We start from the raw sequence: 23,573 nt of genomic DNA on the forward strand, positions 1-23,573 counted from the left end.
TGAGTGCATATTATTGTTGGATTTGGTGTCTAAGCCCATAATTATAACTCGTATGTACTTGACCCGATAGTAGCATGGTCCTTTTGGGTTGCCTTCACTAGTGCAATTTGATAGGATGGTTTTATGAGAATAAGGTTATTTATGATTTATTAATATATTATAAGTATAATATATTAATATGGTTATTTAATTAGTATTGTCGAAGAATTAATTTGGAATTAATTCTGTGGTCAAAAGAGACTAATTAAATATGGAAGGATTGATTATGCAAATCAATAATACTTATAGTATGGGCTAAGTGATCCATGATTATGTAAGTGGGCTAAACCAATAATATAACCCATGGATAGTCCATGGAGGTTAAACCCATGGATCATAGGAATGTGGAAAGTCATGGATCATTAGGGTTTACAAAGTGTAACCTTAGCACTTGCCACAACTATAAATAGACCCTTCCATACACCAAAATTGGTTACACCAACCATAGAGACAAGTAACTTATTCTCTTAGAACCTCATCTTGCATATTGGTGTTTGTGAACCATTAGAGGCATCACACTTGAGGTGCTCAAGTTTCCAAAGGTCAAGAACTCTACCATACTCAAGAGGTATGTATCTTAACTATGTTTTTTATTATATATAGCTTCAATTGTATGCTAGCTAGGGTGAATGCTTTGGAAAAAGAAAATGCATGTATAATTAGAGAAAACATAGATGCAAAGCATTTATGGTTGCATGTGCACTTAGGAAGTGTTATACTGCTCAAAACTCAACAGTGGTGTCAGAGCCTAGGATTATTTTCTATTATATTTGATGCTTGCTTGTTTTCAAAGTTGAAAAAATCGAGTTTTCTGCATTCTGACTGATGAACTCGCCGAGTCCACTGGGGTACTCGACGAGTCCGTGCAGAAATGAAGCTACTCGACGAGTCCAGTTCATAGACTCGCCGAGTTGGCTGTTCAGAGTGCAAAAATTCGTGTTTTTGGCCAATATTGGATATGATCATTACCCCAAACTGTTTTGAATCATAAAAATATGTTTTTTTTAAGATATGGTAGTGATCATGCTCATCCAATTGAAAGATAATTATCAAAGTTTTAAAATAGTTGTTTTATGTGATAAACCAAATTGTTTTAAATATGTTGATATAGAATTACCTTGTATATGAGTTTAGTTAGATCAAGAATTATATGATAATTTAGTTGTTAGAAATATGATCTAATTGATGTTTAATGACCTCCATAACTTGTCCTCAAGTTATGGAAAATGAAAGGTCTCATCATTAAAATCAAATTAAACTCATAGGTTATGAATATGAAGGGTTTTGACATGTTTCAAAACTTGCCCTCAAGTTTTGGAATTTGCAAAGTCCCATTAAATGAAACTTTAATTCCAAACCCTAGAGTTTTAAAAGTTAAAATTCAACCCTTATACTTTATAATATTATAGTTTAGTAATATATATATATATATATATATATATATATATATATATATATATGTGTATGTATGTATGTATAAGAACAAATCGCTCTTACCGTTAGTAGGCCTCATTCACGAAGCCGGTCTATAAGGGGGATATAAGGTTACTGCCTATAAAATGGTAGTTTAATGGGTGTCCACTCTCACCCACCGTTTCCTTGACTGGTGGAGGGTCGTTAGCCGACGGGTAGGATAAGACATTAATTCTCCCTCATTAAAAGTATAATGATAAAAAATAAAGTAACCAAACTTTTGTTAAATTCCCAATCTTAATTACTTTAGGAAAATATGAAAATGGTGCTAACCCATGAAATTACACTTTGCACCTTGTTAAGTCATTAGTGGAGCGTGTGTGGTTAACCGACACACTAATCTGGGACTGACAATGTGTGGCAAAGGGTAACTTGATGTTAATCATAGAACAATGGAGTGTGTGTGGTTAACCGGCACATTGATTAGGTGATATGTAACATTGGGTGTACCAAGCTAATTTGCATGGTTATCCACACCTTGTTTGTGATCCTCGGCATCCCAGTCACAAACTTGAAGGGCACACTCGAGATTTAAACATGCGATTGAAAAGTTCAATGAATCTCAAAGATATAAGAGTTTCAAACCAATTAAAACTTAATAATCTATTTTGTTTTTCATGGTGGAAATTGGTAAATCGTCATTTACCTACCTTCAAATATTTTACAATTGGATTACGGCATCCCTCTTCGCAATTGTAGAATATTGTGTTGGGTCCTAGCCTTAATATTTCGGTTTGGGTGTTATATTAAGGACTTAAATCAAATAACTTGAATTTCTCCCTTGTAGATGTCTAGTTCAGACAACTATGGTCTTCCCGAATCTGTTGGAAAAAGCTTTCCACATGAAGATGATATTCCACAAACTTGATTGGAAGATCTACTCCCCAAACTTCCATGGAAACTGACAATGGAAACATTGAAAGTCCAGAAAAGTCTTCTCTTCCCAATGGAAAGGGATCCACCATTGTCTACCCAGTTGACCAAATGGTAAAGAGAAAGGCTAAGTCTGATATTGTTCCATGTACCATTCCAAAAAAATATGTTTGCTTTTGTTGCCAAGAGAAGGGACATTGGTTGTGAAGCTGCCCAGACTACCTGAAAGATCTAAGAGAAGGTAAAATCAAAAAGTTTGACACTGCTTCAGGTAAGTCCACTTTCTAACTCTATTAAGTTCCTATTTGGAGATTCTTAATACATGATATGACAAGGTCACATTTTGATGTTTTGCAGGATCGAAGAAAAGAAAGGAAACTTAAAGGAAGAGCAAGTTGAATCTGATCGCGAAGAGATGGATTTCGATCACATGGTTCGATGATAAGATGTTTGAGCTGCTACTTAGGAGTTATGATAGATTTCTTAGAAATTTGTAATAGCATAGTTTTCATTTGTAATTGCATTGTAAGGAAAAGTTTTCCGCATTTTATAAATAAATAAAATTTTGTTTTTTATCTTATTTTATATCTCCTTGCAATGGCATTTATGAAAAATTGATGTTTATGTATATTCTAGCAATATGGATTTGATTCTTTCGTTTGTGGTAGTGTCTAAAATTACCAAATAAGGAAAGATTCTCATCACCCAAGATTCAGTTGGAAAGAAACTTGGAATCATGCAACTTGTATTGTATGATGAATGGTAACCTTCATCTTTGGGAAATTAAGGCTAATTCCTTGTTCACATGTATATGTGAGACAAGTGAAGGACTAGAGGATCGGGTACACTTGGTTGTGCGCTGGTCAGGTCCACCACAAAGAACAATAAGACTATTCGTCATGATTTACTAAAGTTTAGTAAATATGGTTATGCTTACAAGTTTAAGTATAATTCTAAATAATTGAAAAAGTTTCAATGTATAGCAGGACGAATCAGAAGAATCAAATTAGGCAGAAAGATAAAAGTTTCCCCAATCTGAAAGGATGGGAGAGTAATTGAGTATCGTGTTTTGTGATCATCTTAATGATTATGAAAACCATATCACAATTGATCCTCTATGGACATCTTAGTGCACTCGTATGACTAGGAAGAGGAATCGGGAAATTGTTGAAATGGCCAAATCAATTAAGGTGAATCCTACTTTGTTCTGAAACAAGTCTTAGAATCATACTCCAAGATTGTAACTTGAGTGACATATCTTAAGAAGGTTTATAACACTCATCAAATAAAGAGGAAAATGTTTCTTACTCGTGTACATTTGAAATTGGTAAGTTGTGATGTCTTGGTAAGGACAAAGACCAACTAAGACCAATTGAGTGAAGTGTTGTTCTTGATAAGAACCGCACTAACCCTTGAAAATTTGGTTGTCAAGGAATGTTTCTTGACAACGAGAATCCTATATCTTGACAAGTCTCAAGAACTAATCAAGAATAAACCTATTGTTAATCACTAGTACACGACTTGAGGTTTGTAACCTATCGTGTTGACATATTCTTGTTTCTGTGTCCATTCCAATTAAAGTTGACTATGCATGTGAGTTCTATAAGTTCTCAATTGTTTGCATGGGGCAAAGCACCCTGGTCAGTGAAAGTTCATTGATCAGTAAGAGTGATCTGCTTAACAACTTGGAAGACATGGTAGGCCCTTGTGCTGCCAAGAGGCAGGAAATTGAGATTGAGTAAGTTCAGTCCATATGAGGTAGACTTTGTCACTAACCTTGTTTGAGATTTAAGTATTGGATAAACTCACTCTTAGAGAACTACTTCATGGATTATATCACGAGTAACTTTGAGATGATAATATCTTATATTCTTGAAACATAGATATATGAGTTGTAATTTACAAGTCGGTTGTGTATTGGTGTTGCGTAAACGCTTCAGTAACATGATGTTATAAAACACAGTGTCATGTATGATTTGGTGAGTAAAGGATACAAGCATATAAGTCAAAGTTTATTCGTTCTTTTTTCCCTAACAGGAAAAAGCGATATATGTGGCTCCCTCAGTGATTTGGTGTTGACTTGTAGTGTTGGGTCCAACCAAGACTCAATTGATGTGTTCAATTTTAAGTCTTATGTCATTATCAAAAATCAGGAAATCGAGAAACTAAACTTGGACAATGAGATTGATAATAATCCAGGTATCATGTCCGTACGATATCTAGAAAAACAAAGGAATATTTGATCACTTATCTAAGGACCAATGTCTATTTAGATCAGAGTTCGGCAGTTGCTTCAGAAAGCACACGTTGTTGTTTAATTTGGAATTTGTAATTTAGTTATAAACTTATCCAAGTAGAAGACTGTTGGATTAGGTGGCTAATCCATTAATTAAATTATTATAAACTTAAATTATTAACAAAGTCCTTTTGGGTTGCCCTCAAACCTAGTAAGAGACTGAAATGCTATTTGGAGAGAGAGACTGATTTATTAATTTATTATATGATTAATAAATTAATTAGAAATCAAAATAAATAATTTATTAATATGTTTTGAGAAAAATATATTAATTCGAAATTATATTGTTTAATTATAAATTAATCAGAAATAATTGGAATTAATTTTGGGATCAATTTGAATAATTAAAAGTGGAAGGACTAAAGGTGACAATAACCTCCCTAGGGGTTGTACGAATTCTAAGGGGGTTCTAGAAGGTTTCTAGAGCTTATCTTGGCTCTAAGGAAACTTGAGGATAAAAAAAGGGATAAAGCTTATCCAAGGAAACCTGCCTTATCCAAGCCCCTCTAGTCACCTATATAAAGGTTCCTTATGACTCATATTTTTGGAACTCATTATTCCTCTAAGGAATTCCAAAAATCCTCTTCCATCTCCTCTCTCTTCAATAGCCTCCAACTTCTAGTGTTTGGGGGTGAGCCATCAGAGACACGAGATTTCTAGTGTTGACTTTCTGAAGTTATACAAAGAAGGAATTCAAGTTTATTTATAATAATAAACTAAAAGGTATGTTTTCTAATAACCCTTCTCCAATTTTGAAAATAGAAATATACTTTAGGGTTCTTGAATTCAAATTGTTGTTTGTATATCATAGTGAGAACATAGATCCTCTAGTTGAAATCAAATCGCCTTCAGAAGCTTAGTCAGAATTGGACACTTTGATTTGTTGTCGAGTAACAACGAGATCTCTGCTGGAAAAACCACATCCAATGACTATGAGATTGTGTGTGAAGTACACAAGAAATGATATGTTTGCTCATATCTATTTAACCATGCAGCCAAACATAGAGATTACACTTAAAGGCTTAAAGATGAAGGCCTCTCCTCTGAAGGTACAAGCAGTACCTTTGGAGTCGATAAAAGCTTGCATTAGTTCTTATCCCTATCCCACTGAAGATTACGGTTTTTCCTTCAGTAATCTTCTTAAAGAGGTCAAAATGGGGATATTTAGGATCCTTCTGATACTAAAAAACATTTTTCGACTTGGTCTAAGGTTGATTTGTTTATGGTTAATTGTGTCATTATGTGTGAGGGTTATTCGTTCATTACTCCATTTGAAAGTAGAAAATGAACAAGTTTCACTTGGCTCAATGTTCTTTGATGCTATCAATGTCTCCCTTAAATTTGGTGTAACACTAATGACATTCCTCGAATGCTTTGTGAATGTTGCACCAACTTTGATATCAAGGCCTCACATTCCCACAGCAAGACAAGCGATCTTCCTTTTTTTCTTTTCTGGTGTTGGCTCAATAGTGGCTCAAGAGTATAATGTTTGATTTTGGATGATTGGGTTTAGGGGAACAACAGAAAAGAGATATAAACATGCTAGATACGTTATTGTCTATAATGATCTACATTTTGTGAGGATTAGGCTTTGCAAATAATATGGGAATTTTAACTGATCCTATGTTACCATTTCTTTGGGTTAGTTATTTGTTGAAATATTAAGTGATAAAAGAGGTCCTAAATGGGTTATAGACATGGTTATGTACCAATCTTTAGTTCATTTTTATTGTTGGTGAAATCATCAAGATGTGATCAGTAGAGGGAAATATAATAAGTTCTGATGCAAACTTGACACTGATATGGTCAAATGCACAATTAAATCTCTTGTATACCTTTTACTCAGCTATATCAAAAGGGGTACATGAAAGCTTTGGTTGGTTCAAAAAGATTCATGTTCAAGCTCAAGACTAAACTTTTCAAGGGAGAAAAAGTGATTAAGATAATTCAAAAGCTTGAACAGCTGATAAAGACAAGTTATGTAAGGGAATATAACACAAACACACACACACACACATACATACATATATATATATATATATATATATATATATATATATATGTGTGTGTGTATGTGTCTATATATATATATATATATATATATATATATATATATATATATAAGGCTAGGTTATAATGTGGATGGACAACTATTGTGCGGACGTGTGGACAATGTTATTATATGAGAATTACTAATAGAATAAGTTGTTTAGTAATGTGAATACGTTCAACCTCACACAACTATCATCATTTTCATGCATTCTCACTAATTCTTATTCATTTTTTTTCTCACGCGTCGTTTTTCACCCATTTTCATTCTTACAGAATAGGACTCAATAAACATTTTGACATAATGAGAATAATTAAAAAAATGTCTATAATAACCTTATAGACGATTTAATTAGTGATAATGCGTGATAATAACAATAGTTATGTAAGATTGAATATATTCACATTATCAAACAACATATTTTCTTTGTCATTCTTACATAATAACATTGTCCACACGTCCGCACAATAGATGTTAATCCATAATTGAACCTAGTTTTTTCTCTCTCTCTCTCTCTCTCTCTCTCTATATATATATATATATATATATATATATATATATATATATATATATATATATATATATATATATATATATATATATATATATATATATATATATAGCCTTACATCCCTTTTGATCGTTGACCTTTATTTAGATCACATATAAATTTATGTCACACATTTTTAGTTATTCTAAAGGATCCTAGGTAGAGTTGGAAAATATGTCGAAATCTCTTACCCAAACTCGCTAATTTTGTATCGGGTTGTGGTGTTATGTCAGGTTTTTCCCATTCTAATCCTACGTCTAGTTACCATGGCTCCCTTATGTACACTTTACTCAAGTGTAAGACCAACACCAATAATTTGTGTTGTGATATGCATGTCAAGCCTGATATCACCTTGTAATCGATGCATTCCTTATGATCTTTATTGCACACTATAAGGTAATTAATTTGGGTATATTGCCCCCCACTTTGGAAAGGTGATCACATATGTATCCCTCTTTTTAAAAAAGAGTTTGAGACTACAAAATTGTACACAATAACAAACTCAAACAGGGAGTGTCCCTCTTCATTCCCAGTACCAAATCAAAACCTCGAACACGCCACCATACTCGTCGATTTCTCTTCCTATATGACCATTAAAGTCTCCCCCTAATGTTACTCATTTATCCTATTACTACATCTACTATATTGTATCTATGCTCCGGAGACATTAAGATTCCCACATCATTTCTCGCATTCTCAAGGCTCGAATACCACAACTTATGCCCATTACTCTCTCTAACTTGCACCCCTTTCTACTCATTCTCTTGTATGTATGTAATGTCTACATTTTGTTTCCCCGTAGCCATTGTGAGTGAATGATCCTATGTTCATAGTACATACTCTAAGGCTGATATCATACACACCCCTACGCTCCCCCCTAAGAACCCTAATAAGATAGTAGTTGGACACACTTTAAGAACCCTCACATCAACAATCTTATACGTAGAGTATTTAGAGTACATACTCTAAGGTGGTGTTTGTTTTTGAAGTGGTAAAACGTCTTTAGTCTTTTTCCATGTCTGCGGAAGAAGATGTGGACCAAAAGTATTTTTCCATGCCTTCGTTCAAAAAGTCTTTATACAAAATATTGTTTGTTTTTAATGTGGTTTTTTGCAAATGACCCAAAAGATATCAAACCACACCCTCTTTCTTACCTCTCTATCATTATCACAAGAGACCAGGCAAACTAGAAATCTTAACAGATTTGATGAAAACCAAAAAAGACATAATTGCCCTTGTCCCATATTATCACTCAAACACTTCAAAAACCTTTTTATAATCCCTTTAATTCTTCTATTAATTTCCTTATTCCAACACTTTGGAGTTAAGAGTTTGGTACGATGGCTTTTGGATTTGGTGCAGTAAAATATTTCAAGGGTATTTCAGTCTTTTTCGGATTTCTTTTAAGAATAAATCCTTTTTCTATGCTTACAATTGGAGATTGCAATATTCATGGTATTCGTTGAGCAACTAGTCTTAAACAAAGCAAAACGAAATCAATTAGAGCCTAATCGATGTATTACAGGCATTATGTTATTGATTTACTTTAAAATAAACATGATAATTTGGTTTTTGATGATCTCAACATGAACTTTATGGTGCCCTTTTATGGTTGAAGTATAACTTGTTTCACTTTGATTGTTTCAGGTACTTGTTCAAATAAGAGCAGGAAACAGGAAATTTACATCTTAAGCAAAACAAAATCAAAGAGATAAATAGGAAGTTATTTGAGAAATCAACAACATTGAGGTTTTTAATTGAGAAAATGGTAGACGGGAACTCACCATTAATGGAGTTTAAACTAATTATACAGGTTGAGAGGGAGAGAAGAAGAGAGAAACGAGAGAGGAGAACGAAAAGAAACATAACAGATCGTATCTGATCGGGGGGTGGCGGAGGCGACGACGACATGGAGCGATGGAGGCAGAGCAAGGAGCGACGTTCGCCGGAAGGATGGCTGCGGTGGAGAGATCGCCATTGGGAGATGCAATCGTGAAAGGGAACGAGCGGATGGAGGCGATGAGAAGGTAGCTTAGAAATGTATTCTACAAAGAGAAGCGTTGTTTTTAGGTCTTTCCGGAAAAGAGATGAAAAAATCTTTTTGAGTTATTTTGTCTTCCGGAAAACAAACAATCTTTTTGCCAAATGTCTACCCGCCCGCAGATATAAGTGCTCAAAAAGTCTTTTTGCCAAAAAACAAACAAGCCCTAAGTCTGGTGATGGTAATTGGTGAGGACTTAATTATCCAATTGGTGATCAGTAAGAACTTTATCTTCAATTGATGATTTGTGAGAATTTATTATTTTTAATTGTGATAATCCCTAGTATTATTTGAATGTCTATTATTATTATTATTATTATTTTCAAATTGATATTAGAAGTATGGGACTCCTACCTGTAGAGATGTTAAGCCATTTTTAAATTGCTTTAAAAATTGTAATTTCAACAAGCTTGTATGAGTCATGTTTAAATTGTTATCAATATAGGTTTTTTATATTGTAATAATCCACATATTAACCAATGTAGGTTTTTGAGGCACCATGAGAACCAGGGCCAAGATTCTGTTGGTGTAACCCCAAAATTTTAGTTGACCAAGTATATTACTATTTGCAATACTTGGTGACCAATGTGTGCATCAATCAACAAAGAGTGCTCCATGATCCAAATTCATGGTTTGATGCCCCTATGCAGACACCCCCATTCATCTCCTTCATCACCACTGTTTTCTAGCGAAATCCAACAACAAAACTTGTTTCTTCTCAAATTCACGAGGGAGGAGCCCTGAGACTCTGCAAATTCATCTCCGTCTCTCGAACTCTATGGCTGATCGCGCCGATCCTTCTCCTTTGGTTGCACCTTCTCTGATCACTGAGCCGACCGAGATCGACTTAGAAGCCGGTCCCGGGGAACAAATTCAGTGCCGAATTTGTCTCGAAACCGATGGTAGGTCGTATTTGATTTCTTGCTTATAATTCATTTCTAGGTTTTGGTTAATTTGCGGGTTTTTGATAATTCTCAGTCTTCATCTGTTCTCTTTGCTTTCATAGCTCGAAAGAGGCAAAGTTATGCTTCAGATTGACGCAACCTTTACACACAATTGAGTTTTCTTTAGTAGTATCGGCCAATGAGACTAAATAAATTAGGCGATTCCTCTTTTACATTTCACTGTTACGATGTTAGGGTTCGCATTCGAAAGGCATTGTATTAGGCACTTGAAATGAATGAGATTATGTTGGATTTTAGCAACTTGGAGGCCTTCTTTACATATGTTGATTTACTCATCGTCATTCTTCTTCAGATAAACATGATACGTTGTAATGATTTATAGCTTTCAACTTCATTTGTTATAGAGGGTTATTTAGAAACTTTGATCTCAACTGCTTATGCGATTTGATAATCCTTTTGGTAATCTTTATCTTTCAATTTTTTGTATCAGGCAGAGATTTTATTGCACCCTGCAAGTGCAGAGGGACATCAAAGTACGTTCATCGGGAGTGCCTTGATCATTGGCGTGCTGTGAGGGTATACTTTCCATCTCTAATCTCTTTTTCTGTAACTTTACTAAAACTGATTTCCAATTATATTCCCACCTTTAAGTTTTGATCCATTTCCAATTTCCTGCAGGAAGGATTTGCATTTGCTCATTGCACAACATGCAAGGCTCCGTATCATTTAAGAGTCCATGTTCTTGCTGACAGAAAATGGAGAACCATGAAGTTCCGTTTCTTTGTTACCAGAGACATTTTGTTCATCTTTCTTTCTGTACAGCTTGTAAGTTGCTACATCTTTTTCTTTTTCCTAACAAATATCATCTTATATATCCTTCTTTTTTGCAGGTGATTTCTTTATTGGCATATTTGGTGTATCTAATCGATGGACACCATAAGTTTTGGCTTCGCCTTGCCTGGGGTTTCGATAGTGAAACCAGCTTCTACTACATATGTGGTAAACTTTCATAAACCCCCCCTCAACTTTCAGAACGTGACAAAAATGTCCCATTTTATTGCTTTTTTTTTTTGTTCAGGTGCATTGTTATTTTTTGCACTACTTGGTCTATCCGGATGTTTTATAACATGTTATGATCGAAGAGTCCGTAATGATCTTGCTCAGCCTTGTAGAGAATTATGTCTTTGTTGCTGTCAACCAGGGTAAATAAATAATTTATTTAACTTTTTGATGTAATAATGGTATATGATTATTAATGTTTTATTATTATTTTTGTTGCAAAAGAGTTTGTGCAGATTGCCATCTACCTGGAACACTGTGTATGTGGACGGATTGTACAACGTGCTTTGAGAGTTGTGCAAGTGCAGCTGGAGAATGTGGTTGTTTAGGGGGTGCAGGTGAAGCTGGATTGCCGTTAATATTTATAATGGCGTTAGTGGTGCTTGGACTTTTTACTGTGATTGGAATATTCTACAGTGTGCTTGTGGCTACAATGGTGGGACAAAGGATTTGGCAAAGACATTATCATATTTTAGCTAAAAGAATGCTAACAAAGGTAAAATAAAAACTCTTTTGATGTGAGACTGGGAACAGTCTGAGTGTTACCAGACTCGATTAGATTCAGACTGTTTGATATCACACTGACTCGGTCTTATCCTGTTTCGTACAGGAATATGTGGTGGAGGATGTTGACGGTGAAATAACAGGAAATGATTGGTCTCCGCCGCCGTTGCCGCCAGAGCACATTCAGCAGCTGAAGACTCTTGGCCTCCTTTGACTATAATGGGTTCTTGAATCTTGACTTGAGAATGACACAACATTTTATTGATTAAAACAAAGGAGTGGATTATAATTTGATTGAGTGAATGTAATGGTTTCATATTTGAATTCTTATTTTTCTTGCTAAGTTTAGTGCAACATACATACAACTTACAAATTATAATGCATGAGATACATGTTCTTATGTAGTTTGATGGTTTTTCATGTAGAGATTGTAATGTTAGAGACATGAGTAGTAGGGAATTATAAATTTGCATTTATAAAATTTTAATACGAAGCAACTTAAATATGTAAATTGTGAAGATTGGAATTTATAGTAGTAGCTTTTTAATAAGATCTGGCTGTTCAAATAAAACGTTGAGATGCAACTTGCAACTTGTAAACATAAGGAGAAATAAATTTATTGTTTAACAAAAAAAGCGTCAACAAATAATAATAATAATAATAATAATTAATTGCTTTGCTTTTACGTTAATTTAAAGACTCGTCCTGGAAAATAAATATTTTCATTGGTTATGTTTATTGATTCATCCGTCTGTTAGGTTTTTCTATTCAAAGAGAAAACGAAAAACGAAACTAAGGGTTGTTTGGATTACTTATTTAAAAAAACTTATCTTTATGTTCTTTTTTTAATTTTTTTTTATAAATTTGATTATTAGTTTATATGGTACAAAAATAGAGTTTAATGAATGTCGATTTATACAACACATAAATGAAGGTCGGTCCAATGGTTGATTTATAAATCAAGCTTCATTTATGTGGTGTATAAATCAAACTTCTAAATCATTACATTTACAATTTTACTGCAATGTCAACCAATTGATCGATTCAGGAGATTTTATTGTGGTTTGGAAGCTTGATTTATACAACACATAAGTGAAGGTCGGTCCAATGGTTCAAACTCACTTACAAGTCAGTGAAAATGACATGGTCACCATTTCAGGAGATGTTATTGTGGTTTAGAAACTTGATTTGTACAACAAGTAAATAAAGACCCCTACCAGGTCGATCTAAGACCCCATACAAGGTGAATCAACTTTTCTTTATCTTCTCTCTTCCATCTTTCGAACACACAACACATGAAAACTCACCTTTCCCAACCGATTCAACTCACTCAATTAAAAACATACAAAACTACATACGGTACAAATAAGCAAGCACAAGGTACAAGAGAAAATAAAAAGAGTGTCCGGAGAGAGAAGGAAGAAAAGACGTTGAAGAACCCGCAAAACACCATTCGAACAATAACATTTCTTGTTCGGATTCGCCATCTTGGCGGTACCGCCACCTCTCTCTTTCAACCTGCGGACGACTCTATCCGCCCTAATGATTGAAGTGTCACATTTTCTAAAATTATCTAAAGTTTGTCCTTAATATATATCGTTAACCAAGTTTTCATATTAAGGCGTGTCACACACTTGATTTGTGTCTACATCCAACTTTCGGGGAATGCGAAATATCCTTTTCATAGTCATATAAGTGTACATTTAGGCCCCGTTTGATACGCATCTTTCCAGGTCCAAACAGATCTTTCTGGCTGAATGGACCGGAAAGACTGTTTGATTTGCACAAAAGAATAGGTCTTTCCCGGTAAGATATGTCTTTCCCAGAAAGCCCCAAAATCATATATTTCTGGCTGAATGGGCTGGAAAGACAATTATACACCAAACCCCGTCTCTTTCTTTCTTTATTGGATTATTAATTTTTTTAAATTTATTTTTTTTATTGAATTATTACTTTTTTTCATCATTCAGAACAGTCAATCAGATGTACAATCAAACAGCATAGTTTCTTTCCCAGTCAGAAAACTTTCCCAGACATCACTTAACCAGATAGCACTTTCCCAGACAGAAACTATCAAACGGGACCTTAGCCCATCATTGTATAAATGCTCCTTCACATTCCGGCTCATACACAAAACCAAAAAAAAATTGGCAGCATTTGTGACATTTGCCTAACTAATTTTTAGACATGCCTAACTTGCCTATCTTTTGAAGGGTATAATGGACCACTAAAACAATCAGATCAAGGAAAACAACAAAAAACAAACTCTTTCGTGACTTTCGTTATTTAACTTTTTTTAATTCTATTATTATTATTATTATTATTATTTTTAATTGAATATTGATTAATTTGATCACCGAATCATTTATTCGTTTTTACACGTTAAAATCGATGTCTTTTAGCTATATAACTTTAGACTAAACATGTGTTTGGATTTAGTTATTTAGTTTTGTTGAATTCATTCTAAGACTACTCGGAGTGGGCAACGCCCACTCCCGTTATTGTGTCTCATAACACGTGATAGCGCCAATGAACACCTCCCCTCCCTCCCGTTATTACATGTTAAAGGCTTTCGCGTTATTTCCCGTTACCACCATCACATTTGGTAACGGCGTTTTTTTGTTTTTTAGCCTAGTAACTCGTGTGGGCGTTGCCCACACCCACCTCTCTAAGGGAGGAGGGTATCATCAAAAAGTTTATGGGAGGTACCGCAAAGAATGATAGATACCTTACTTAGTGGGTTAACATTCGTGGATCGAGTGGGTTACATACACTGCTTCACTAACGTGATTCTATCATTTTCAACTTTTGCATTAATCATTTGTACAATATGCATCAAACTTATACCAAAATAATTTTATATATTTTTAATTAGTTTCTAAATTAGTTTGTATATTTTTAATATTATGTAAATTAGTTTTGTATAATTTTTATTAATTTGTGTTTATTTCAAAATAAAAAATTGAGTGGGTTGAGTGAGTTGAAAAGATATGGTTTCCATGTGTTGTAGGTTAGATTATATGGAAGAGAAAGAAGAGAGAAATACTGATGTGAAGCTAATGTGACAGTGGGTGGAATAAGTTGGGAGGAAATGACTCCCTCCATCCTAAAAAATTATATAAAAGTCTAACGATTTGTATCCATATTTAATCATCAGTTAATTTATTGAAAACAAGCTAATGAGAAAAAAACAAATATAGACAAATTCTTAACATTGTTTTAGAAAATAGACAAAAAATTGAGTAAATAACTTCAATAGCCAACAATTTCATAAAGGTTCAAGCCAAATTACGAAAAGTATTCCAAAATCATAAAACGACGTTTTGAAGTATTTTCGCAGTACTTTTGAGGTCCTATATTTTTGTCTGTATAAAAACCCCAAATTTCATATTTTCATTTCATCTTTAAAAAAATCCAAACATTAAATTCTTTCAAGACATGATCAAACACTTTGGGTGTATACAAACACAAATTTCGGTTCAAGAATATTGATTTAAGTTCATAGGTTTTAACATAAAATTTCTGTCAAAATATGACAATTTGACAGAAACTCCTACCAAAATGTTACATTTTTATTTCTGCCAAAATATCATATTTTCGCAATGGGATCTTTCAAAATGTTATATTTGCGTCGTAGTTCCCACCCAAATTATCATATTTTTGTATGAGTTCCTGCTAAAATATATGTACTTGACAAGTTGACATCAACACTTTTAAATATAAACATTGAACCTAGATCTAGGTTCCTATATATCTAAGTGTTTCACAATGTCTGGAGAGAATTTTATGTTTGAAGTTTTCTAAAAAACTAAGTAAAAATAAAAATATTTGGGGTTTTATATTAAAAAAAAAATATAGGACCTCAAATATACTATGAAAATACTTTAAAATAACATTATTTTGTGATTTGCAATACTTTTTTTAAATAGATGATACCCCTATGAAATTACTTAATTACCCGCCATTGAGGTTTTTTTTTTTTTTACAAAAAAAATCTGGAACAAAGTTCATTTTTTTGTCTAGATTTGTTATATATATATATATATATATATATATATATATATATATATATATATATATATATATATATATATATATATATATATATATATATAGGTTCATTTGAGACCATGTTAATTTTATGAGACCGTGAGACACAATCTAAAAATAAATTTAAATTGCAAAATAAAAGGAAAAATCCGAAAATTCTTTTTTTAATTATTATTTTCATCATTTTATTCAGCTAAAAAAACAAAAATAAAATTAAAAAAATTACCGTTTTTTAAGAAAAATACGTAAAATATTATAATGGAATATTACACTGTAAATATTCTAATGTGATTTTTAGAATTTAAAATATTGTAGTATCCTATTAAATTTGTCAGATATGTAAAATATTCTAATATTCTACTAGAATATTTCATAGATATTTCAAAAAACGATAATTTTTTTTTTATTTTTTTTTAATATTTTTTTTAAGAAAATATAAATGATGAAAATAATATTTTAAAAAAAAAATTCAAAAAATTTCAATTATTTTCCATTTTTAAAATATTTTTTTATGTACAAAATTAATGGCTAGGACTGCGTCTCCTTATCACATGAACTCTCTCTCTCTCTCTCTCTCTCTATATATATATATATATATATATATATAGGGAAAAGTTGAATAGAGAACCATAATTATTGGTTCTTCAAGGAACCAAATCTTTTTTTCAATTTCTAGAGCTTATTCTTTATCGAAAAAAAAAATCTAAATATATCTAAATTCATATATTAACATTGTGAATGTGAAAAATATTTTTCGGATTCACCGTGTGAATCCGGATTCACATTGTGAATTTTCAAAGATTCACATTGTGAATTTGACGTTAAAAAAAATCGAATTTGATATCATTGCAAAAAGGATAAAAAGTTATGAATTTTTGTATTTTTAGTTTTTTTTTTTTGATAAAAAATAAGTTCTAAAAGTTGAAAAAAAGATTGGTTCCTTGGTTCCTTAGTTAATTATGGTTCTCTATTGAACCTTACCATATATATATATATATATATATATATATATATATATATATATATATATATATATATATTAAATTTACATTTATTAATTAGAAAACGAGGGAATTGACTCTGTTTTCATCACGTAAGACTGTTCGGGCGGGCCCCACCAAAACCGCTTATGTTTTTCTAGCACATTTGAAGACTATATTTACTGAATCTGGATGATATCGATCGAATTACACCTTGAACAATTCTGAATGGAGACTTTTCACAAACAAGTGGTGCTCATTACAGGATGCTCCTCCGGCGGCATCGGAAACGCCCTGGCCCGCGCTTTCGCCGCCAGGAACTGTCTCGTTGTTGCGACAGCGCGTTCGCTTTCTTCCATGCCGGATTTGAACGATAAGAGTGATATGTTCTTTCTTCAGGAACTTGATGTGTTGAGGGATGAGAGTGTTGTAGAGGTTGTCTCGAATGTAATCGATAAGTTTGGGCGGATCGATGTTCTTGTCAATAATGCTGGAGTTCAGTGTATTGGTCCTCTTGCAGAAATCCCTCTTTCTTCCGCTCAACATACGTTTAACACCAATGTTTTCGGTATTATCTCATGCTCGTGTTTTATGAGCTTGATTCGATCATTTAGAAAATATCAGTGATATTCTTCATCTGTTGTTTCTATGATTCAGTTGTTCTTGATTGCATCAACTCGAGATAAGTGTTCATTTCCAATAACTCGATTAATTAGTGAATGTTACACCGGAGAGAACCGGAATCCTGTTCCACAATAATTACTTCCTTCATCCATGAACAGTTAGCTTTTATGTAGGTACTTTAAGGTTGATTCAAGCCGTTGTTCCTCACATGGCATCTAGAAAGAAGGGGAAGATTGTGAACATTGGAAGTATATCTGCTATGACCCCTGGACCATGGTCAGGTTTCTACAATGCATCTAAAGCTGCTATACATTCGCTAACTGATACATTACGGTTTGTCACTCTGTTCTGATTCCAATTCCATTCAGTCCTGATTCAATTTCATTCCAGTCATTAATCGATGTAATTGAATGGAACAGGTTGGAATTGAAGCCATTAGGGATCAATGTAACTAACGTTGTACCTGGAGCCATAAGATCAAACCTTGGGGATTCAGCAATAGCCAATTACAGTAAGATACCGGAATTGAAACTGTACAAGAAATACGAGGCTGCAATCAAGAAACGAGCTTATTTTTCACAAGGACCAAATGCGACTCCATCTCAAGAGTTTGCAGAAAAGACAGTAGATGCAATCCTCAAACAAGACCCTCCTTCTTGGTTCTCTTATGGTCAGTACTCCATTATATCTGCCATTATATACCATTTGCCTATTTTTCTTAAAGATTTCCTTTTAAAGAAGGCTATGAATTGTTGTTAGTTTTCCATTTCTGTAACTTGTTATAAGACGATGAGGGTATGTATAAACTATAAGAATTTGTCATACACAATGTGATTATCAGTTTATGACACGTGCATATAACATATTTGAGTTGTGGCTAAACATTTTTCTAGAAGTCGTATTTACATTATTGATGATAGATATTAGATAAGGCTATGTGGTTCGTTCGTCATGTTTGAGTTGTTGGGTTTGAGAGTTATATTATATTAAATTTTGTTCATTTAATATTGGCACCATGACTAAAGGTTTTGATACTCTCAAACGTTTTGATTGAGAATAGTCATTAAACCAAGAGGTGTCAATATTAAATAAACATGGTGATCTCCAGCAAGAACTAGTTTGATGAGTTGGTGACCACATGATAGAAGTTCACTATTCATGACTTGTATCTCGACTTGAATATTCATTATCGTATATTATATATAATATATAATTCTTTAATAGTGTCTTAAAAAAATTGTTATATTTTTAATTATATCTACGTCGTCTAGACCCAATTAGGTATGCTCTCGATTACACCTTTAAAATTTACACATGGATTTAATCCCGAAGCAATCATAAAAATCAGTGGAAAGTTTTCAAAATATTTTACGTGTGTTAGCATCATTTGAGAAATAACATTTGATGTTGGAGAATAAATTTGTGATAGCATTGTTGATACAGTACTCCACTAACGGGGCAATATCGTCTTAGACAAAATGGAGAAATTTTTTCTCTATGATATTTGGTTAATAATTCTTGTTTTAACAAATGTTCAATCATTAGGTAAAGAGAGTTTCGCCTAGTAAGCATATTTACAACCATTCTTAAAGGTCTTACTCATTTCCTCTTTTTTAAAAAAATTTCCATCTTTGATGTTGAATAGGTCCGTTTCTAAAAATTGTCTCGTTTGATGTTCTAAAATTTGGGAGGTGGGATTCCTTTATTTAAACATATTGTCAAGTTGAAAACATGACAACAATGTATGTGATAAAACTTCTCATCACATATTGGATTCAAAACTGTCTCATTCGATTAATAGTGTTACCATGATTACTAGCATTGTGTACCGTTATCAAAAGTATTTTTATCATTTACTTTAAAAGTGTTTGTTAATCTCATTAACATATCATATACATATATTTGTTCATCCCCAGATGAAAGTTTTTCAAAAGAAAGAACTCATTTTGGCATAAAAGACCATGTTTTTATATTGATTTAACATATCGTGATACAAATAAATAGCAGAGTGGTATCATATGGAGTTGTCCAAACTCACTGGTTAATGATACTCTATTATCATATGGAGTTGTCCAAACTCACTAGTTAATGATACTCTATTAATAATGAGATTCAATAGACATTCAGTATTTATATTTTTTTTGGAAATATTTAGTAGGGTGGTGCAATGGATGTTTATAATTTAACTACAATTAATACAACGCCTCATCACTAAACAAAAATAAAAGTAGAACTAGTACAACATATCCTAACTAAATAAATACAAAACTAGACATGATATGAGTCTAACTATATTTATTTTCATTTTTTCGTAAATTATAATGGAAACGGTGTTTGTCCATCGACAACTTCTTGTTTCTATTGGATGCCCTTTTTAAGATGACAAAAGCAATGGAGCATTAAGACTAGAAGGTGTGGGTGCGATAGCAAGAAACAATCTCTCTCTCCCCACCATACCTATTCTATGGTTTTACCACACCGCAATCCTATGTGGAGTTGAGATGGAGTGTTTTTTCATGGCAGAACCATGACATTACACCCTCCAACCTAAGGCCTTCCACAACAGGCCTTGCAAAGCCCCTACAAAGCCAAATTGAAAACCACATTGGATTTGGTCTTTCATAGTTTGAAAAACTTGTAAAAGTAAGTCAAATTGAAAACCACGTTGGATTTGTCTTTTACCGTCTGAAAAACTTACAAAAGTTAATCATTTTAATAATATTATATTATTTTTATAGGAAGACTACTTTAAATCTTTAATAATACTATGTATCCACAGTCCAACATTGAATATTCAATACTCCATTCGTCTCAAATTAACTGTCCCCTTTTGACTTTTGAAATCTTTTTTTTTGCTTTAAATATTTTTATTTGTGTTATATATTACTTGATGAAACTTATAATAATAAAAATACATTTAAAATACAATTCATTCATATGTTTTGCATCAAGTATTATCTATAAAATAAAATATTTAATGTCAAAGTTAAAGAATAAAAAATTTAAAAGTCAAATGTGACGGAGATAGTATTTGTTTCTACTAGTATATTTGACTTCAAACATATTTTAAAAAGATCATTTTATCAACTTTATAAAAATCAATTTTTTGTTAAATTATTTATTTATTTATTAATCGTAACTTTTTTAAAGTTAGTCTTTGTTTTTTGACTTCTTTTATAATGTCTATATACGTTGCTCGTAGTGCATATATATGTTTAGTTAAATGTTTGTATCACTAAATTACTGCATTTTATGTTAATTTGATACTAAATAATTATTAATTATTAATATTTAAAATAAATATTAAAATGTATAAATTAATTGTTGATGTGGTGGTAAGAACCATTTTTAAAATGTGAGTGATATTGCATTGATATAGAAGTGATTGCAAAAGCCAAAAATTGATGTGACATGTTTGAAAGACTCGTGACATTGTAGTGGTATGAATGAGCTAATAAAGTGTTTATACTTGCATTAGATATACGTTTTTCTGCAACTTCAATTTTTTTTCTTCTTATGGGTAATACATTTCTTCTTTCTCTTGGTATCTTATGTGTTATTGTTCCTACGTACAATAAATTGATTTCAGTTTTTGATGTCTCTTTAGTTGAGTTCAAGCCCTATATAGAAGTTAACATATTATTAGTTACCATTGACGGAAATTCCCCACCACAATAAAAAATTATAATAAGTACATTCATCATCTTCACAACAATTACATTTCTTCATATTAAAATGTTTGCAGCTCCCTTACCTTTATCGACGTTCTTATATGATCTAGACAATATTTTTCTCGTTCCAAATTGAAACTTACATTTTTATACCAAATTTTAACAAATGAAATAGGTTATTTCATAGGGTTTTTATTTATACACTTCAGTCTATTTACTAACTACACTCCACTCCATTTTGACCTACGTGGACTAATTTTTATCGACTCTTTTTTAATTTTGTAACTATTTTTCAGGGTGGAGTATAATAGAGTATAGGATGGAATGTATAATAACACCTCATACAAAATTTTGATAATTAATTGATTTGATCGATTGTATACTATTTGTAATAATGATGATTTACTTTGATTTGATCGATCCTATACTAATTGTAATAATGATGATTTATTTTCTTTTGAACGGGTGGTTAGTAGTTAGAGTTAGTATCACCAAGTTAGTATGAATCACCAACGCCAAAAATAGAATCTGAGACCTCCAATCTAAGAGGCAAAACCTCTACAAAATTGGCTAGTCCTACTTTGGCTAATGACGATTTACTTGTGAGATATGGAAAATGATACCCCAACTAATCATTTTGTTTTCTTATTAACTTTTACCTAAACACAAAATTGCAAAAGTACACATAATGGCTTTTAGTTTCAGTGAAAGTTACGACTCTTCCCAACTATCTCCCCAATTAAAATGTAACAGCCCAAAAACTTAGGTAAATTTTTTCCATTTAATACTTCGAAATCACATTCATATTTATTATCCCAAAATTCCATTACATAACATATTGTTTAAAAGATCAGAGTATCCAAAACAACTAGTGTTGAATACTGGAGAGTGCACGTTGCGCCATCAAGTCGGGTCCTTACCCTTAGAACCAGAAGTACCTGAAACACCCAACAAAACTGTAAGCACACGCTTAATGAGTTTCCCAAAATACACAAATCACATAATCATATAATTCCATGCACATATACACATAGAGCTGCCACGGACTCCCTCCATGGTCTTCAACCGGGATGTCATGGGCTACCTCCATGGTCTTATACCCAAATGTCATGGGCTCCCCCTCATGGTCTTACCAGGTGTCATGGGCTCCCCCATGGTCTTCACGTAAATCAATACACACCAAATAAAAGGCCAATGCATAATCATTTATAGAGATTTTACATCAAGTAATGAGTCAGCATTGGTGCCTTCGACCCATTGGTATAGTGAGAAGACTCACCTCAGTCTGCTAAACACAAAAGCTGCTCCACTACTAGCCCAAACTCTCACACTGAACAAATATACAAAACACCCTAATTAGAATTAAGTCACAACTTAAAAAAGGCCCAACATCTTAATCTAAAGCCCACCATTAAAGCCCAAATGTCTAACCTACATTAATGGGCCCAAGATCAAAGTCCAAACTACAATGGGCCACATGGCCCAATAAGGCCCAAACATGACATCAATGCCCCAACTAGAACAAAATTCCAATAAGTCTGAATGGGACCAGGCTCAAGGCTGAATAGGGCCCAATAAGCTTGCAAGCCCAACTTTCCTGTGGTGTGTACGCCCGGCGTACCACACCAGTACGCTTAGCGTACTCGACCCTTTAGTCGTACACGCTGCGTGCTTCACCTTACGCCCAGCATACATGTCACACCCCAAAACTAAGACGGCGGAAACGTTCGGGGGTGGAGGACGTCACGTACAGTATCACAACAATTGCATCATAGTAATCAAAGCAAACACAACCATTACATTGAATAAGTAGAATATTTACATTTGTTCGATACATAGATCGTATAACAACAAAATGTATAACCAAAAGTATAAAAGACGCGACTCTAAAAGCTCCGTCTTCTCAAAAATCTACGGGTGTACCTGTCTACCGGTTCCCTGAGAATACAAGTGGTTTTGAAAGAGTATCAGCATTTAAGCTGGTGAGTTCATAAGTATGTTTTTGTAATGAAAACTTGTCTGTAAATCTGTAAAATGTTTGCATGTTCTCAAGAAAATCCAATATTTTCTTTAGTAATGAAAAGTAGTCTTAAACCCTAAGATCAAAATGTACGTTCGTTATTGTATCTTGTAGTAGTATATGAAAATGTTAGTCTATATGCCTGGTTATCACCAGTTGTATTGTATAGTGTGTTCTGTACGAAAACCTTTGTATGAAAACCCTGGCTACCACCAGTAACGTATAATGTGTTCTGTATGAAAACCTTGGCTACCACCAGTATGTATAGTAGTTTTATTACTTAAAATAAAACCATGTATTTTTATTCCCTGGAATCCTCCAGTTGTAGTGTATGTTAGTTCTATTAATGAAAATAAAACTATTTGAAAAATTGAAATCCCATAAACAAATGGTTAGTTTATATTGTTGTGAGTTTTATATTACCATGCTTGATATGAC

At 33.0% G+C, this 23,573-nt stretch overlaps 2 protein-coding genes across 2 annotated transcripts; both read left to right on the top strand.

The window, feature by feature from the left end:
• The first annotated feature begins 9,879 nt into the window (after positions 1 to 9,879).
• On the top strand, positions 9,880 to 12,194 carry LOC145159901 (RING/FYVE/PHD zinc finger superfamily protein). The gene is made up of 7 exons (XM_079078957.1): positions 9,880 to 10,224; positions 10,718 to 10,803; positions 10,906 to 11,052; positions 11,118 to 11,226; positions 11,306 to 11,429; positions 11,512 to 11,782; positions 11,897 to 12,194. The coding sequence occupies exons 1-7, from the start codon at positions 10,101 to 10,103 to the stop codon at positions 12,002 to 12,004; spliced, it is 969 nt and encodes a 322-aa protein (XP_078935083.1). The 5' UTR covers positions 9,880 to 10,100; the 3' UTR covers positions 12,005 to 12,194.
• A 4,818-nt stretch (positions 12,195 to 17,012) lies between these two features.
• On the top strand, positions 17,013 to 18,326 carry LOC145159902 (short-chain dehydrogenase/reductase rusD-like). The gene is made up of 3 exons (XM_079078958.1): positions 17,013 to 17,388; positions 17,618 to 17,777; positions 17,864 to 18,326. Exons 1-3 carry the CDS (start codon positions 17,049 to 17,051, stop codon positions 18,201 to 18,203), a joined length of 840 nt encoding a protein of 279 aa, XP_078935084.1. The 5' UTR covers positions 17,013 to 17,048; the 3' UTR covers positions 18,204 to 18,326.
• Positions 18,327 to 23,573: the final 5,247 nt, after the last annotated feature.

The sequence above is a fragment of the Lactuca virosa genome, chromosome 2, assembly GCF_052849685.1.
Source record: "Lactuca virosa cultivar CGN04683 chromosome 2, Lactuca_virosa_CGN04683_v6, whole genome shotgun sequence".
Taxonomy (NCBI): Eukaryota; Viridiplantae; Streptophyta; class Magnoliopsida; order Asterales; family Asteraceae; genus Lactuca; species Lactuca virosa.

Bases quoted from the DNA above. Each gene is read 5' to 3' on its own strand.
- LOC145159901 (XM_079078957.1), top strand. From the start codon at position 10,101: ATGGCTGATCGCGCCGATCCTTCTCCTTTGGTTGCACCTTCTCTGATC. The intron at 10,225-10,717 runs GTAGGTCGTATT...TTTTTGTATCAG, and splicing joins AATTTGTCTCGAAACCGATG to GCAGAGATTTTATTGCACCC. The intron at 11,053-11,117 runs GTAAGTTGCTAC...TCTTTTTTGCAG, and splicing joins TCTTTCTTTCTGTACAGCTT to GTGATTTCTTTATTGGCATA.
- LOC145159902 (XM_079078958.1), top strand. From the start codon at position 17,049: ATGGAGACTTTTCACAAACAAGTGGTGCTCATTACAGGATGCTCCTCC. The intron at 17,389-17,617 runs GTATTATCTCAT...GCTTTTATGTAG, and splicing joins GTTTAACACCAATGTTTTCG to GTACTTTAAGGTTGATTCAA. The intron at 17,778-17,863 runs GTTTGTCACTCT...TGAATGGAACAG, and splicing joins TCGCTAACTGATACATTACG to GTTGGAATTGAAGCCATTAG.